Raw genomic sequence first — 16640 nt, forward strand, 5'->3', positions numbered from 1 at the left:
TATTGAATGTTTTAGAAGGAGAGTGTTCATCCTATAAGCAGAACAGAGTCTGTCCAAATCATGTGTTCTGGACTTGGGCTCAACACGATATTAAAATATTCTTTGTTGTTTCTTTATTTTCATCTGTATGTATCTATATGAATATTTGTTGTCATCGAGCAGAATAATATCCAATCAGGAATACAAGAAAGCAAACATGATGTTTTTTTTTATTGAAACAGTTTACTGATAAATGACAGATGGTTGTCATGAAACCTTCATGTGAATTCTCAAAAAATCATGGGCTAAAAAGTCATACATGGTACTTAACATTGAATAGCAAGAGAATCCATGCTTGAGAGCAGACACTCAATTCACAAAGAAATCAGGCAAAGTGCCTTTTGATTTCAATAAAAAATATTAAATCTTTTTTTCCCCCACTCTATCCATCTTTACATGGTACAGGTTTGTTCACTTTTTAATTATATAAAACGCTTAATACTGATTGTGAAACACTGGAATTAATTTACAAAAACATAATAATTAATATAATATTAATAACAATAACAAACAATAATAACAATAACCATTAAATTTAAAACCAAAAATAGAATGGAAGAAATCAGTCAGAGCTGTTGCATCTTGGTCCACACAAACAGCAAAGTTTTTTTGGGGAAAAAAAAAATATCAAATGGCATTTACATTTACCTGACACACAGTTACACACAAACACAGTATCAGGTCGTTGAGTATTTCTCATTGCCATTTACAGTGTTAGGGGCACAAAGACAAGACACTCTCTGAAGTATCCATATGTCTCTGCGGGATCACACTCACTAATCAAAGGAATCCTTCTCACTGTGGGTCAAGCTTGGTGGACCATCATTGGTCCTCAAAAAGTCCTGTACTCCTCCAGCACACAGGATAGTAACTGATAGACAAAAGCATAGGGCCATTTCAAATGTCTCAGCATTTAGAAGAAGGGAAAAACCTTCCGGGCGACAGGAACTTGTATCCGTTGCCAGCAGGTAGTCGGATAGAACGAGCACCAGGGCTGCTGCTTGTGGAGATAGTAGGTGATGGGGCCACTTTTCTGGGGTTGGAACAGTGATGTCCATTGGAAGAGTTCTTGCTACCCTTATCCAGTGACTGCAGCCCTAGCTCCCGCAGCTCCAGGCTGTCTTGGGTATCACTAGGGGAGCAGCGGCGTGGGGAGAGGTTCAGAAGGCTCAGTACATCTCGACTGGCCGAGGCAAGTGGTCCAGGAGCGCCGTGGACACCTCTGACAGGACCTAGATGTTGCTGTTGCTGGGCTGCAGCATTAGCCCAAAAGGTCTTCAGATTGTGGATAGCTTGGACCTTTTCGTCAATGACCCCTCTTCTCAGCCGGTCTAAGTCCGGGGTATCAGCCGACGTGGAGCAGGCAGAGCCTGTGGAGGAGTACGAGAGAGCAGGGGACGGAGCGCTACCGGCTGGGGACTGGTGGCCTGAACTTGGAGATACATTACTCGGTGAACGAGAGATGTGGCCACTGTATGGGGAGCTTGGGTACTTTAATTTGAACTGTGCATGGCTGTCAAGAGTGGGCGAGGGGTGGCTGTCCTCCTTTTGGGAGGAATCAGAGACTGCAGGACTGTTGTAGCCGGAGCTTATCTTCTGCAGCGACGAGGTACGGGATGGAGGTTTGGGTCTTGGAGAAGACTGAGCACGGCCACTGGCGCTGCTGTTTGGACGGCTGAATGCACTGGTTTCAGAGGAGCGAAACGCACTGCTCCGAGCTGACGTTCCTCCGGCCGCCCCACCCTCTGCCCCAGCCCGCTGAAGACTACCCACAGCCCGCAAATGGCTCTGAGTCTCCTCCAAAATCTTCTGGGCCAATTCCTGAGGATCTAGCGGGGCGGTTTTCTCTTCCTGAGACTTGACAGTGCTGTCAGTCTCGGTGCTGGACTGGTCAGATTCACCTGTATCTGAGCTGCTCACCTTACCCACCTTCTGGAACGGTGAGTTCGGACTGGGCACTAAGGATGTCTTGACAGGCGAGGTAGGGGTGCTGACGCTTCCCCTTGATGATACTGACACAGTGTAGCCTCTCCCTGCTCCTGCAGTAGATCCACCAACAACTCCTCTGCCGCCACGGTGGTGCCGTTGGCCATGACCTGGTGGCAAAGGCAGAGAATCACAGTGACTTCCCAGGGGCTCGCTGCTGATAATAGAAAAGCCCTCGTATTCCTCCTCGTCGCCTCGCGCTCCTGCCACGGCAGCAGCTGCCCCATGAGGAGAGGAGCGACTGCGGGGAACATGCGGGTGTTTGTGAATGGAATAGTGTGCTGTGACGCCACCGCGCTGCCGGTGACTGAGAAAATCACAGTCTGACTTGGAAGCAAAGCTCATGGAAGAAGCAACAGAGCTCAGGCTATAGACAGAGATGGCATCTGATGCTTGATTGTCCAGGCAAGGAGGCGAGAATGGAAGGCTTGAATATCCCATCGGCAGGGGATTGGACACTGACTGGGCTGAAGCCAGAGACTCGAGGGAAGACGAGCTGTCCAGGCTCAGGCGCTTGGGCAGTTCTGTGGAGTCTAAAAAGAAAAGACCAGTGAAAAGAAAAGTTTTATTAAATGCCCATTTTTGGTCTCTTCTACATGTAGTCAATAAAATCAAGACTAAGTCAAAAACAGAGATGATAGAACGAGCATGAATTTACTCACCAAACAGTGCCAGCAATGACTGGAGAGCAAAGTGCAAGGTGCGGCGGTTTGCTAGTTTGCCTGTTTTCAGCACCACTTCTTCTTGGCCCACCTCACATAAATCAAACCCTGACCACAGACAAAAGGACATTTATATTAAAATACATTTCCGAATTCAAACTATTTGCTTTGTGATAAAGGGCAGGCTGAAGCGGAAGTAAGATGTGACAGGAGTTTCTGACAGCTGACGCACCAAGAGCAGCAAGAAATTCATGGCATCCAGGTAGTCTCCATAGCTGCACACTGATGGACACCTGAATGGGTAGGAGGGAGAAATCCTGTTCTTTCTCTCCTGTTTGGAGTTGGACTAGCACCTGGTGGAGCTGGAGGAACAAAAAAAAAAAGAACACAGAAGTTTGATTTCACTGGAGATGCTTCAACTACATGTGAGCGATCAGACAATTTATTTTCTGTCAAAATCTAAAATAAACCAAATGTAGAGTTCTTCGTCGTAAGATTAATTTCATTATTAAATTCACATATAAAACGGCATCGTTGGAGTTTGTATCTGTTTCTTAAGATGTTACAGCAGTATGCTTCAATAAACAAATGCTAGGCAGCTGAACTAAATGGGTTGGAGGTTTATGGGGGCTTACAAGTGGCCTGGGAGCACACTCGCCAGGTTTGTTTGGGGATTACTCGGCTTAGAACAGAGACACCTTTGTCGGCATAACAGTGTAGAAAATATAAGAAATGCCCCAACGATATTATTAGAGGGTTTTTTTTACATCACAGTTTTATCCCTTCTACCAAACTGAAACATTCCTCTGACCATTTTTTTGCTGTAAATCCTTAAATACCTCCTCAATCCCCCAAGATCTGACTGCAGAAACTAGCTGTGGGAACTGTAGTTACACGACAGCAAAGTCTGCTCAGTGTATACTCTATGTAGGTAACCACGAGACAGCATCAAAACAACAACCCCCCCCCCCCCAACAAATTCAACATGGAGCTTTTAAACCAGAAGGTTGTGATTTCAAACAGCAGCATAGCTCGTGAAAAATGAAGGAAAATGAATGTTAGAATAGAATGAAATGCATGTAGGGGAAAGCAAACTTACCATTGCCACCATATTTTTAACAGCCTTCAGACCACACGTTAGGAGCAGGAGAGAGAAAAAATGCTTTTAATTGCATGCACACAGGCCATTCACAAAGGTTTCAAAGGTTCAGTTCAATAAGGAGGAAACAAAAAGCAACACATGATGTTAGGTTTTAACACATTATTGGCAAACAGTGGCTTCTTGTGCTGTGCGTTGAGCAGCATGTTTGTAGTATGAGGTGACAGGAACTGCCAATAAGTAACTGAAAGGTATTTCACTGTAAACATGTGACATCCACTCGTTACACACGAGAAGGGATAAACCTAAGGTAGAAAGATTATTTCTATGGTGTCACCGGTTTCAGTGAAAGAAAACAGACTTCAGATTGTCGTCAAGACTTTGGACTTGGAGCGAGGCTCGTTATTTCAATGCAGCGTCTCATTTCAGCCTAAGCTGCAAGCTGCAGTTACCAGTGCATTAGTGAGTAGTGTGCAGCTGACACAAATAAGTTATGCAATGATAAATCCCTGCAGGCATGCGAGTTTCTGAGAAAGTGGGAGGCTGCCTCAATAGTTCTTCCCACTAAATAACAGCAATTGCATTGTAATTTGAGCCAAGGACCAATTTGGAACCGGTGCAAAAGCGGTAAAAAAATATGACGCAGCGTTTGATCAGAGCTGCAGGGGCCTACCCGGTTGATGAGCTGCTCTCCTGCTTCAGAAGCCGTGATGAGTTTGCACAAAGCCTGAAGAGATGGTGGTGGGAGACCTGAGGGACGGCATGGCATCAAAGAAAGGTTTTCATTATTCATTTACAAGCCACAATCCACACAATCCTAAAATGGGCAGTAATACAGGGAATGGCGTAACATGATTGAACGATTTAGACGCATTAGCTGCTCTTTGGCAAAGCACATGAAGACGTGTATTCAGTGACACCAAGAGGAATCTTGTAAGACTTCACAACCACCACAGAGCCCTGATCTCTATAGTAAGTCTGGAATTACATGAAGAGACAGAAAGCAACTGAGACAGCCTAAATCCCACTGAAAGTGTCTCAAATCCTCCAAGACAACTGTGAAAACCAAACTGACAAGCTCAGTGAGAAAACCGCGCCACACAAGGGTACATAGGAGAACTGGTAGTTGTAAAAGTGGAAGGTGGGAACGGTAATGTATAGAGTGAATTCATGTTTTACTATCAAGTTTTTATTTTTTTTTTACACTTGAAGGCAAAATATTACACACGTTCTGCGTTGACAATATGAAAAAGAAAGAACGAAAACATCAATGCTAGTACCATGTAGTACATACCCAGTAGAGACTGTAAAGTAGTGCTGCACTGTTGCAACCTGTCTCCGGGGTCAGCAGTGGGAAAGAAGACAGCAGCAGGAATGCCAGGGCCTGCAGAGTCAAGTCGGAAGCCCACAGCTGTTAGCAGAGCCTGCCAGCCAGGGACACCTCCCACTTTATTCTCCACGCTCTGCTGCGACGTGTACATGGAGTTACGCTGGCCGTTCTGTATCCTCTGAAGAGACTTCTCCACCTGCAAAGAGCACGGCGGTGCAGCATTAGTAGTCTGTGTGTCGGTGGTTTGTGGTAGTTTGTACAGTTAGTAATCGCGCGTGTCCCACCAGGTGGAGTAAAACTCTCAGTGCATCACGAGCTCGATCTGGATACTGCAGAATCTCAGCCAAAGCTTGGCCGATCAGAGAGGAAGGGCTGTTCAGCTTCACATCGTTGCCAATCAGCATGTACCCTGGAGAGGAAACCAACAAAATAAAAGGAGTTTTATTGTAAGACTATCTTTTTTTTTTTTTGTGATGTATATTTATATTATAAATGATGATGACATCTCTAACCTGCCCAGTTGGAGGGGTGTGAATACTGCTTGCTGCTCTGTACAGTCTTCATGGCGTCGGCTAGTGCCGCACTGGCCTTGGTCCCATTGAGCAGGGCAGTGTAGAAGGCGTGGACAAAAACTTTGGAGGCAGCAACAGGTACAGGCCACAAGGACACAAGAACACACTGAGCCCCGGCAGCCAGGAAGGCTCTGGTCAGTCCCACAACACCATCTGCTGTCACCTTGCTGCTGGACTCCTGGTATGACCTGTAACCAAGAAAACACATACAGTACTTGCACAACATCATTTCAAAGATGTGTAGTATTTAATGAGTCAATAATATCACGTTGTCATTGGTGACAATATGTCGTCCTTGAATGCTACTTTATAATGTGCCTCATTAGATTCTAACTATTATCATTACCAATTATCATTTGGTAAAATAATGAATTCAGTGCTTTAGAATTAGTTTTCCTACCCAAGCACCACCAGCTTGACCGGCAACCTCAGATCCAATATGTCTGCAGCTGTAAGCAGGAACTCCTGAAGAGGCGGGCTGTCACAGATACTCTCCACGTCACTGCTGTCGTCCTGCATATGGAGGGATTCTGGAATGGTGTAGCCGCTACCAATGGAGCCCTTTCTGCCCCGACCACTGCTGCCTCTCCTGCTGCCTGCACCTCTGCCCACCGTTCCCACTCCCACGTTGGCACTGGCCCCTCCGGGCACACCCTCGAGATTTGGGGTGAGCACCAGAGCTGCTAATTTCCAGGAAATGTGAGTGGCGAAGTGGGCACACTCTGCTTGTGTGAGGGCACTCATCACCCTCTCCTTAGTGGCAGAAGAACCAGCCAGGGGTTGGCATCCCAATAGCTCAGCAACCATCAGGGCTTCCTCCTCAGCAGAAGGCATAGGTCCCCATAGCCAGCGGTCCATCACCGGCGAGGGCAATCTGGGATTCCCGACCACTGCTGCCATAGAGACGCCACCACAGGGAGCAGGCCCCGGACGCCGAGAATGAGCCTAAGAGGACACAGACACTTATTATAAGATTCAGTTATTTACCAGATTCATACAATCCTAAAAAAAAAAAAAAAGCACAATTTCTGTTGTAAAACTCCTCTGTTTTTAAAAAAACATTTAAGCATAAGTATAGCACCACATAGTAAGTAATATAAGTATGAAATTAAAACCTTTGTATTGGATCCAAGGCCTTGAATAGATGGCACCGCAATGAGGCTGAAGCGCTCATAGAGGTATTCATTAGAGGAACTTCCTTTTAGCAGTGCAAAGGGAATGAGGTAAAGTTCTCCCTCCAGCACCATAACCAGTTGTCTGTGTCTGCCGACAGGCCCGCTGGAGTGCATCAAGCCCTGTCAGATAAAAGATTAGTGAGAAAAAAAAACACACACACACACAGAAAAAAAGAATACATTTTGATGTTGTGCTTCTGATTTTATATTCCACCCAAATACATCCTCTCTTATCTTGATCTTCCCTTCACACAGCTACCTGTATCTGCAGGCAATGACCCGTGGAGGTAATACTCACCCCCTCCATAGGTGCAATGAGCAAATCATAAAGTGCCCGGAGTGGAGGTTTTCCGAGGTTACTGGAGCGGCGAGACAGGGAAGAGTTGCCATCTTTGGCAGGAGACATGGTGTTACTGAACAAGCTGGTCATACTCTGACAACTCCTGCACACAGAACAGAGGTTGTGTTAGACGAATCTTCCCTGTCACTGTCTTGAAATGTTGTTGTTTTTTTTAACAATGACAGACAAACCGGAAGCCTTTCCTTAAGTTTAGACTGATTAAATCTTTTCAGTTTGCACACAGAGGCTAAATATCGCAAATTGTATTGTATTGCTTCCAAGCAGAACAAAAAACAGATCCGTGTTGCATTTTATTTAAAAAATTTTAATGTGATATTGACTTTTTTTTTTTTTAACATTGCAGTATTTCATAATGTGATTTTGATTGATGACTCAAGATCTAAAAATTATATTATGATGAATTTTACCAGCAAAATACAATATATTGGCCCTGTTCCATGGTATAGAATAATACCATTTTTTGATACGATGTGTAAATAAAGCACAACATTCAACCACCCATTTTTACCATCACTTTATCCAACTGAAGGCGCTGGAATTATTCAACATGCGACTATATATGAAGGCTGGTAGCACCCTGGACAGCATCAATCCATCACAGGGCAAACACACACCAATCACCAAAATCACCAATTAGCTTCAAATGGATGTTTTTGGACTGTGGGAGCAAACCGGAGTCGAAGAAAATCCACATAAGTACATGCAAACTCCAAACTGAATGGCTCTCAAGCCTAATCTGGACTCCAACCTTTATTGCTATGAGGTGAGATGCTAACCAGAATTCTCGCCTGACTTTTTTGTTTGTGGTTTTTTTTCTGAATAGCACTTTCTGTAATAACTGTTCTTAAAAGTTCTATAAATAGTTATTATTATTATTATTATTATTATTATTATTATTATTGTTCTGGCCAGGTTTTTCTGTTCAAAAATCACACTTTTCAAAATGAACCACATGCTGCAATCCATTGTGTCACATCTGGTTGTGTGTTTAGCTGAAAGTCAAAAAGAGTGAGCCGATGCGGCTGTTTGTGAAGTTCCATGTTTTTCTTTCAAATACTTGCTGTCAAAATGTGAGTTGAATCAAGGTAAGATCCATGACAGCAGGTTATTAAAGTTTCAATGTACACACAGTCTCCCAGAGTTCCACTGAGATTACTATGTCAATATAAAATGCTCCACTGGGTGGCAGTATTGAATTGTCTTAAGCTCACAGAGCCGAAGTGGGATTGATCATCTTGGCAGAATCACAACAGGATGAGAATAGAGAATTTTTCTCTGTACAAAACTGGGGTCTTTGGAATAGTTCTCACTGCTTTGTTTGGCAGTGTTTTTTTTATTTATTTTGAAACACTGCTAAATAAGGTCACAGTTGAGTGTCTTTGAGGATGTGTCTGTATTGTGACAGGAGTAAGTGACAGCACTCAGCTCAGGCAAAGACACCCAGCATACTGAGAAGTGTACTAATGGTGGCGATAGGGCTAGAAGCCTTTTGCTTGGCCCTGCAGGGCCAGGTTTTATGGCTGCACTTGTCACTACTCTCCATCTGTTCCGCCAGCCAAAATCTCCTCCGGACCTTAGCCAACAGACATCTATCCTGCCCTTCTGGTAGCCCCAGGCCACTGGCTGTACTCCAGCCTCCCAACACTCTCTCTCTTCCTCTGTCTCTCTCTCTCTCTCAAGCTTTGGCATGAGCCTCCTTGGGAAAGCAAAACAATCGTTTGTTAGCCTGACAGGAAGAATGAGAGGAGGCGAGGGATAAGCCGAGAGAAGGTAAGTGTCAAGTGTAGAAGGAAGCGGCGAAAAGAAAAGACTGAGCGGTGATGCTGAGGGTGAAGATTGCATTCAGCGGCTGCCTCGTTTGGTCTGCAGTGAAATGATAGTCTTCAAGTGGGTTCCGAACAGTAAACAAGTCACACTCTTTCTTTCAAATCCACGCTTTTCATACCGACCAAGCAACTGTCGCGTAAACACCAGCTCAGCTGAGTGCCCCCCCGAAACGCTTGGAACCAGGATTTATGTTTTATCATGTCCCTTTACTGACAGCTTCATCTACGGCGACATTATTCAAAGCACTCAGAAACGTATTCAGTTGAACACTGAAGGGATTAGATACAAAAAGATTTTCATTATCACCTTCCCATAGTAATCCTTCCAGGGTGAAAATTACATCCCAGCGTTTAAACACTGCAATTAACAACTCATTTCATGCTGACTGTTTTGTTCCTGCACCTATATGGAACTTGGAACATGATTCAATTAACCTATATACTATTTTATAAGGGCATTGTGATTACATTGTGATTGTAATATTAATTTAATTTTAAGTCTCCCTAATTATAAAGAAATGTTTATATATACTATTCTCTATGCCTTTATAAAAATAATGAATAGAAAAAGTAATACTAATAGCACACATCATATATTTAATAGGAAAAATGCCAGGAAAAGTGAGATGAAAGAGATCTCTTGGAAAGCACGTACAATAAATGTGCAATATCTGAAACTCAAAATGTATGACTTGAAATGACAATGAGGTTTTCTCCATTTTCCCTTGCTTTACTATTGTGATAGATGACAGGCTCCTAAGCATGAGGAGCTTTATAATTCAGAGATTTTTGAGGCCCAAAAGAATGAGCGGATTATTACCGGCAGCCCATTAAAGGGGCTTAATGAGCACCGAGACTCAATTAAAGCTGGAATTACCCTCTCATCAAAGAGTAGCTCAACTGTGGACGAGGACAGGGAAATATGACCCAGACACACAACCGCACACACATCCACATCCTCCATTGGTATACATTACCAATCAGCTCAATGTAAATGAATACTTTGCATTGTGTCAATACATAATACTCTGAACAAGCCACAGGCAGGCTCGGTGAAATCTCCTAAATCTCCACCACAAACACAGACAGGGCAAACATCTTAAAGCCACATTGGTCTCGGTGTCTGTTTCTGCCAAGCCGTGTACACACACACACACACACACACACACACACACACACACACACACACACACACACACACACACACACACACACACACACACACACACACACACACACACACACACACACACACACACACACACACACACACACACACACACACACACACACACACACACACACACACACACACGACACCATTGGAGAAGACAGTTGATAAGGGCTTTAGCAGCTTGGCTCTACTCAGTCTGTTTAATAAGGAGGATTCACATGCTGCCTCTGCACTGGCTAAACAATGGCGGGGGGGGGGGGGGGGGGGGGGGGGGGGTTCTTTCACAGATGAGCTAAAATGCCCACGCAGATATTTTAATCTTCTTTGTTGTGAAAAAAAAAAAAGGGGGGGGTAACAACAACAAGGTGCTGCCCAATAGTCCGGTACCTGTTGAAGAGGTTGTTTCTGGACACCATGCGCAAAAAGCCTGTTGGATCGGTAACCGAGTTCAGCTTGTTGTTGAGCTCTTCAAATTGCTGGTCCAACAAATCTCCCGCCTCGCTCTCTGTCTCGCTGCTCGAACATCCCCTGCAAGAGAACGAGATCGAGTGAGAGACATCAACAGACACAGAAACGTTGGCAAGAAAACACCGCTTGAGTGCAGCAGACAGTACACAGACTTCCATTGTTATTCTGCAGATAAATCAACTTTATACATACAGACACACACACACAAAGGCTTGATACGGTAAAAATACACACTAGTCAACCCACACACACTTGGCCTAATTTCTCAGACTGAAGCCAACACCCTGATAGTAAGCAGAGCTAAATCCTTTCATTATAATGCTGGTAATGCTGATCCAGTCTTTGGGGAGTCAACGCTCCGCGCCACGACTTTCCCCACCATTTCTCCCTTTCATGCCTGAACCGCTGCTCTTATTCAACTACATAGTGTACCACTAACAGGATGTCAGCTTCTTGTTCTCACTCTGGCTGAGTGTGAACTTGGGACCTCTCAGGACCACCATGGGATCTCTCCTCATTTTACACTCTTCCTTCCATTACCGCAACATATAAGGACTTTCAAAGTCCTCAAGAGTCCATGGCCAATTTGTGATTCACTCTGCTGGGGATGTGTATACTGACAAAGCTAATCTGGGGAAGTGTTGGATGCAGAATACAATGCAATTTTGAAAAAACTGAAGAGATTCCATATGGCACACAGATTTCTACTGTCACGAAAGCAGCCCACGCTGCTCTCTCTTCCTCTCTCATAATTTCTTTCATACACACATATGCTCGCCTCATTTTTCTCCATCCCATTCATTTTGTGTCTCCACTCAATTCAGAGTGCTGCCTCCCTTTCTGTCTGCGCTGGAGAATGAATGGCTTGGTAAGTGGTGCCATATTGTGCCCATCCAGGCGCAGTGGCGTGTATGCAACTTCCCATTGGAGTAGTAAATGAGCTAGTAATGGGGCAGGAGGGCCAGGCTGCTGGGGTGGCGGAGACTGGCACTGGGCAGACCAGCTGGGCACGATGGATCAAACGCCAACTAGAAAAACGAGGCCGGCGTCAAACGAAGTGAAGCACGGCGGATGTCAGTGGGTCATTTTTTTTTTTTTTTACTTTCAAAGTAGCTCAACACTTTTTCCATGCATCCCCTGTTGTTTCCGAGGTCTAAATTCACCAGCACCTGCTTTTTTTGACTTTAGCTCCATTGATTTTACCACCACCTAAATCTTTAACTCATTCTTCTTTGTGTCCTCAGTAAGAACCCCCCCCCCCCCCCCCCCCCCCCCCCCCGTTCCTTTACTTATAAGGATTGCTGTTCGTTGGGTGGACTCAACATCTACATGTAGCTATCCAAAGGACCATTATTCCATCTCATTTACTCCCACAAGGGAGAGAGTGGAGCACTTTGGGCAGGTAGTCCAGGCCTGTCATCACAAGATGCAATGGGGCAGAATAACACTCCTTTACACACAGACTCAGAATGATAAAGTAACCTTTCTATATTCTGTGCTTCGGGGATAACAGACTTTGTTTTGTTGTTGTTTGGGCAGCATTATTGATTGTGAATAATATTGTTCTTTCACCACTTTCACTTCCAATTACTTCCTTCTGATGGGTTTACAAAGATTATCTTCAGAAAAGAGTCAGTATGGTCTGTCACGGTGCAGAAACCAGACACATGGGAGCCTTTCTGTGCAGACTTTGCATGTTCTCCCTCTGAAAGCATGAGTTTCTCTCTTTTTTTTTTCAGGTACAATTTCCATTGAGGCGAATTTGTGAACCTTAATTGTAATTGTGAGTGTGTGCGACTGTATGTCTGATGGACTGCCTTCACCCGTTCAGCTGGAATGTGGCTCCACTGCCTTGCAACCCGTAGTTGCATAAAGTATGGAGATCAGTTGAAACAGGCAGACATGTGAAGCATAATGAAGTGTTTGACTTCAGGGTCAGAATATAACACTACTGAGATGACAGAATCCCCTACAGCAGCTCTGCCACATGATCTTTCTTCACAGAAGTCACACTGCTCAGTTTTGCTTGAAACAATCATAAAATGTTTCAGTTTAACAATAAGCTCATTGTTTGAAGTTGTGCTGGGGTCTTGAGCTGGACTGCACTACATGGGGAGGTGTTTCTAACATTTTGACCACCACCATTTATATACAAGTGGATTTTCTTGACTATAAAGAAAATAAAAAATCATTAAGAGGATCAGAAGTAAAATAATCTGCCATGTGCTCACACTCAGAATGACTTCAACTTACTGGCTTGCTTCACTAAACCCCAGGACACTATTTGTATCACTGGAATTATAGGTTTCAGTTGATGCTTTCGCTTGATTATGTTACGTAAGAGGAAGAGAAGGAGTCATGCAAAAGACCTTAAATTGATTCAGACTGCTCTAAACACCTCACCTGCTGTAATAAGACTCCACTCCAAGAGCCTCCCGGGCACTGGCAATGTGCTGCTCCAGCGACGAGCCACTGACCACTCCACTTATGCTTCCCTCCTGGAAGTCCGACCCTCCATCCGACACTCCCTCGCCCAGGTACACTTCATGAAATTTCAGGATGCCTGTGGAGAGAAAAAGGGCAGGCTAAAATAAATGGCGGCCCTCAGGTGTTTATGAATTTAAGATCCAATAAGGGAAAAAAAAAAAAAAAAAAAAAAAAAAAAGCATTCTCCACTTTCTTTCTTTATTATGCTTTTGTTTCTCACTCAGAAGAGCGACACTACTGAATCAATTCAATTCGGAGGCTGCGAGTAAAGCCACATGCAGCAGCGCATCTGTGAAGCAAAATGAATAAAACAAATAATGTTCAATAAAAGATAAGAGTAGGCTGCCTGTGCCATCTGCCGCCTGCCACGAGTGCTTGACTAAGTTTCAAGCAAGACCATCATAACAGGGAAGGAAAAAGCACACAGGGAAGAGGAGTGCACGCTCTGTGTGAGTGCATGTGTTTGTGGGTGGGTGTAGTACACATACATGTTGCATTGAAGGCATTTGAATGCATCTAATTAGGCATGCATAGGTGTGATAAAACACCACAAAATGTAGACTGGTGAAGTAATTATATCTTTAGTAGCCCTTTTTTATTTACTGCAGACTCTTTAGAGCTGGCCATGTTAGTGTGCCAGCTGGATGCCAGGGAATGCCAGGAAGTGACAGACAGGCGATTAGTGAGCAAGTGGCTCCCTCTTAGCCCGGGGCAATATTCAGTGCTTTGAAGATCAGCACTCGTCTCCATGGTGTTGCTCCCCTCCTTATGACGAGTGCTGGGGAGGGGGGGTCAAGTTCATCTGATTGCCCGGGAGCTAGATTTGATCAAATGTTCAGGACTTGTAGCATGGGACATGGGTCACGGCTCTCATTTCCTCTTCTTTTATGGCGGAGAACAAAAAGGAGCCAAAGTACAAATAACAACAGCGGGTGAAGTACGGTGGCATGAACCGGAGTTCACCCGCAGCCTTGCTTATTCTCACCGTGAAACAGGAATTTCACGAGTCGTACAAATTGGCTGCACCTTATTCTCTCTGCCTGAATTGGGGTTACACAATTCCAAAACAGACGAGACCAACTTCTGGAAATACACCTGCTGGTAAGTCGCACAAAAATAAAGTGAAAGCAAGAAAAGACAAAGAAATGAAACAGGAGGAAAAGAGACAGAAATGTTTCTACTTGCTGTAACAGCAGTGACTTCCTACTGACGTGTGTGAAGATGTTGCCAGTGTTGTTTGGCCGTGTCACTATCTGTGTCACAATCAATTAGCATGGTTCATTGGCAGATGCCCTCTGGGGTGAAAAGCGAGGCAGGGGGGCAAATCCGGCCAGTGCAGTGGCAGGTGGCACTGTCGCTTGGTGTTAAAGCTGGTCTTTTTACCCCTGCAGCTCCAAACAAGGCTCTCGCCTCTAGGCCTTTTATCTGCTTTGATTTGAACAAGCACGTAAGTGTGTGTGTGTGTGTGTGTGTGTGTGTGTGTGTGTGTGTGTGTGTGTGTGTGTGTGTGTGTGTGTGTGTGTGTGTGTGTGTGTGTGTGTGTGTGTGTGTGTGTGTGTGTGTGTGTGTGTGCATTTCAAATGGGAAGCTGTTGTGCTTTGTAAGTACAAGAATGTTGCATCCATTAAAGAAATAACAAATATGAGTTTTTGATTGCTTAAGTAGTTTGTATTCATCACAGAATTACAGTTTCTTTGTATTTCATGAATATAGTTTTGATTTTTTTAAACTGCATCAACTTTCTCAAAGAAAATGTGAAAAATACAAGTTCAACATTTCACACAGAGTGGCATGCATTTAAAGGAATCATATCATTCAGCTTCTCAACAATTCCACATGGTCTCATTGGTCCAAAAACATTGTTTTCCAAGCTTATTGCCCCGAATCCAGCTTTTCCAGCTTAATTTTCAGCCATTTGAATATTAGATCATATGAGCTGCATTCAGAATCTGCTGTGTCTGTGTGAGCTGGACTAGCTCCGCCCCCACAAGCCAATATTGGGAAGTGGAGGAAGTACTTCCTCTGGTGGTGCCATGTGCCAGAGCAGAGCTGCCTAATTGTGGGAGGGTCAAAGGGAGGGCCTACCTTGATTGAGATTGGTTAAACCCCCAATGACACTAAAGTATATAAGGTTTGATTTCTGATTGGCTCGTTGGAGCAACACACTTTTTAAAAAATTAAACAAGCCAGGGAGAGAGAGAGAACAGACTTTCTTCACTTTTGACGCATCATTCCAGGTATGGCGACGGATATTACTGTTGGAAAACCATTAGAAAGTGAATTTTGCATGATATGAGCCCTTAGAATGAGAGAAAAAAGTAAACGAGTGACAGTGAAAAGAAAAGAGAATGTGTGGCATAACAATAACAAGAGTCATGAGAAGACTTCAGTGTTTGTGCAATACACCAAGCAAAGAGTCACATCCTACCTGCTCCTGGAGCCAGCAGCCAGCTGTACAGGTAACCTGCAGCCATGGAGAAATAAAGCACCAAGGCCCTCTGGCTGTTGACCGTGTCCAATATGTGCTCCACCGTCACCGGGGTGTATGGGTCCGAGTCCTGCTGGCCCGTCTGCCTCTCCACCAGCAGATCAGCAAAAGCTCGTGTACGACCCCGCTCTGCCACCGCCAGCGCCTCATCGTGGTGACCTGCAGTGTTTAGAAGCTCGGAATCATTTTATTTATTTTTTTGTCACCATTGAAAGATAAAGGACCAAGCAGTTCGGGATTCAAGCATATAAGATGAAGACAAACCTAGGCTGACAAGGACCCTTTGGAGAGCCTGGTAGCAGGATGTTTGCAGGTCGAAAAGAGAAAGTTTGTAGTCTGTGCTGTGCTGGGCTTCATGGCGAATGGTCTCAAACAGTGCAGATGCCCGGTAGAGCTGAGGAAAAGTGACAGCATTGATGTTTTTAATTAATGTGTGAGGTGTAAAACATGAAGGCTCTCGTCACTGAAAGGCTTTAGGTACTCCAAAGAGATGGTAAGAAAACTGCCTTGGATAAAAAATGTATTCAAAATTCAAATCATGCTCCAATGTCACTACTCATTTGACCTTAGGAAAGACATTTTGGATAAAGATGTTCACCTGCTGATACATATAAAGATCCCTTGCGAAGAAAAAAGGGCAGCCTTGACCACTAGATGGTAGCATTTCTCCTCACAGGTCATTCATAACCAGCCCTTTCACTTCTGCTTCTCTCTGGCCAAAGGAAAGCTCTGTACTGTAGTTTAGTGAACCATCATCAAACACCACTAAACCTCTCTTCAGCTCTAATTTGCCTGGAAGTAGTGCAGAGCAATGAGCAGCTAAAGCTTTACCTGGGCATTTTGGACAGATGGCATCCAAAGGAAATAAAAGCTTTGTGAATTCAATAGACCTGCCTGTGTTAGTGGACATTTCCATTTAGAGCCAGACATTAGATTGAGGGAAGGAGAGAGACAATGGTGAGGTGGGGCAGCA

General features: G+C 44.3%; 1 protein-coding gene across 1 annotated transcript in view; it reads right to left on the bottom strand.

Annotated features, from left to right (window-relative positions):
* Positions 1-220: 220 nt before the first annotated feature.
* LOC308112666 (tetratricopeptide repeat protein 28-like) overlaps positions 221-16640 on the bottom strand; it is a 113472-nt gene continuing 97052 nt past the window's right edge. Inside the window, exons 10-23 of the mRNA XM_080468361.1 lie at positions 15932-16061; positions 15608-15826; positions 13096-13255; positions 10612-10752; positions 7162-7306; positions 6804-6983; positions 6089-6633; positions 5629-5876; positions 5401-5525; positions 5081-5312; positions 4460-4536; positions 2920-3049; positions 2688-2795; positions 221-2558 (exon numbers count right to left, since the gene is read on the bottom strand). Coding sequence (XP_080324487.1) covers positions 946-2558; positions 2688-2795; positions 2920-3049; positions 4460-4536; positions 5081-5312; positions 5401-5525; positions 5629-5876; positions 6089-6633; positions 6804-6983; positions 7162-7306; positions 10612-10752; positions 13096-13255; positions 15608-15826; positions 15932-16061 — 4053 coding nt within the window. The 3' untranslated portion in view covers positions 221-945. The remainder of the gene's footprint in view (positions 2559-2687; positions 2796-2919; positions 3050-4459; positions 4537-5080; positions 5313-5400; positions 5526-5628; positions 5877-6088; positions 6634-6803; positions 6984-7161; positions 7307-10611; positions 10753-13095; positions 13256-15607; positions 15827-15931; positions 16062-16640) is intronic.

The sequence above is a fragment of the Lipophrys pholis genome (assembly GCF_963383615.2).
Source record: "Lipophrys pholis genome assembly, chromosome: 7".
NCBI classification, from domain to species: domain Eukaryota; kingdom Metazoa; phylum Chordata; class Actinopteri; order Blenniiformes; family Blenniidae; genus Lipophrys; species Lipophrys pholis.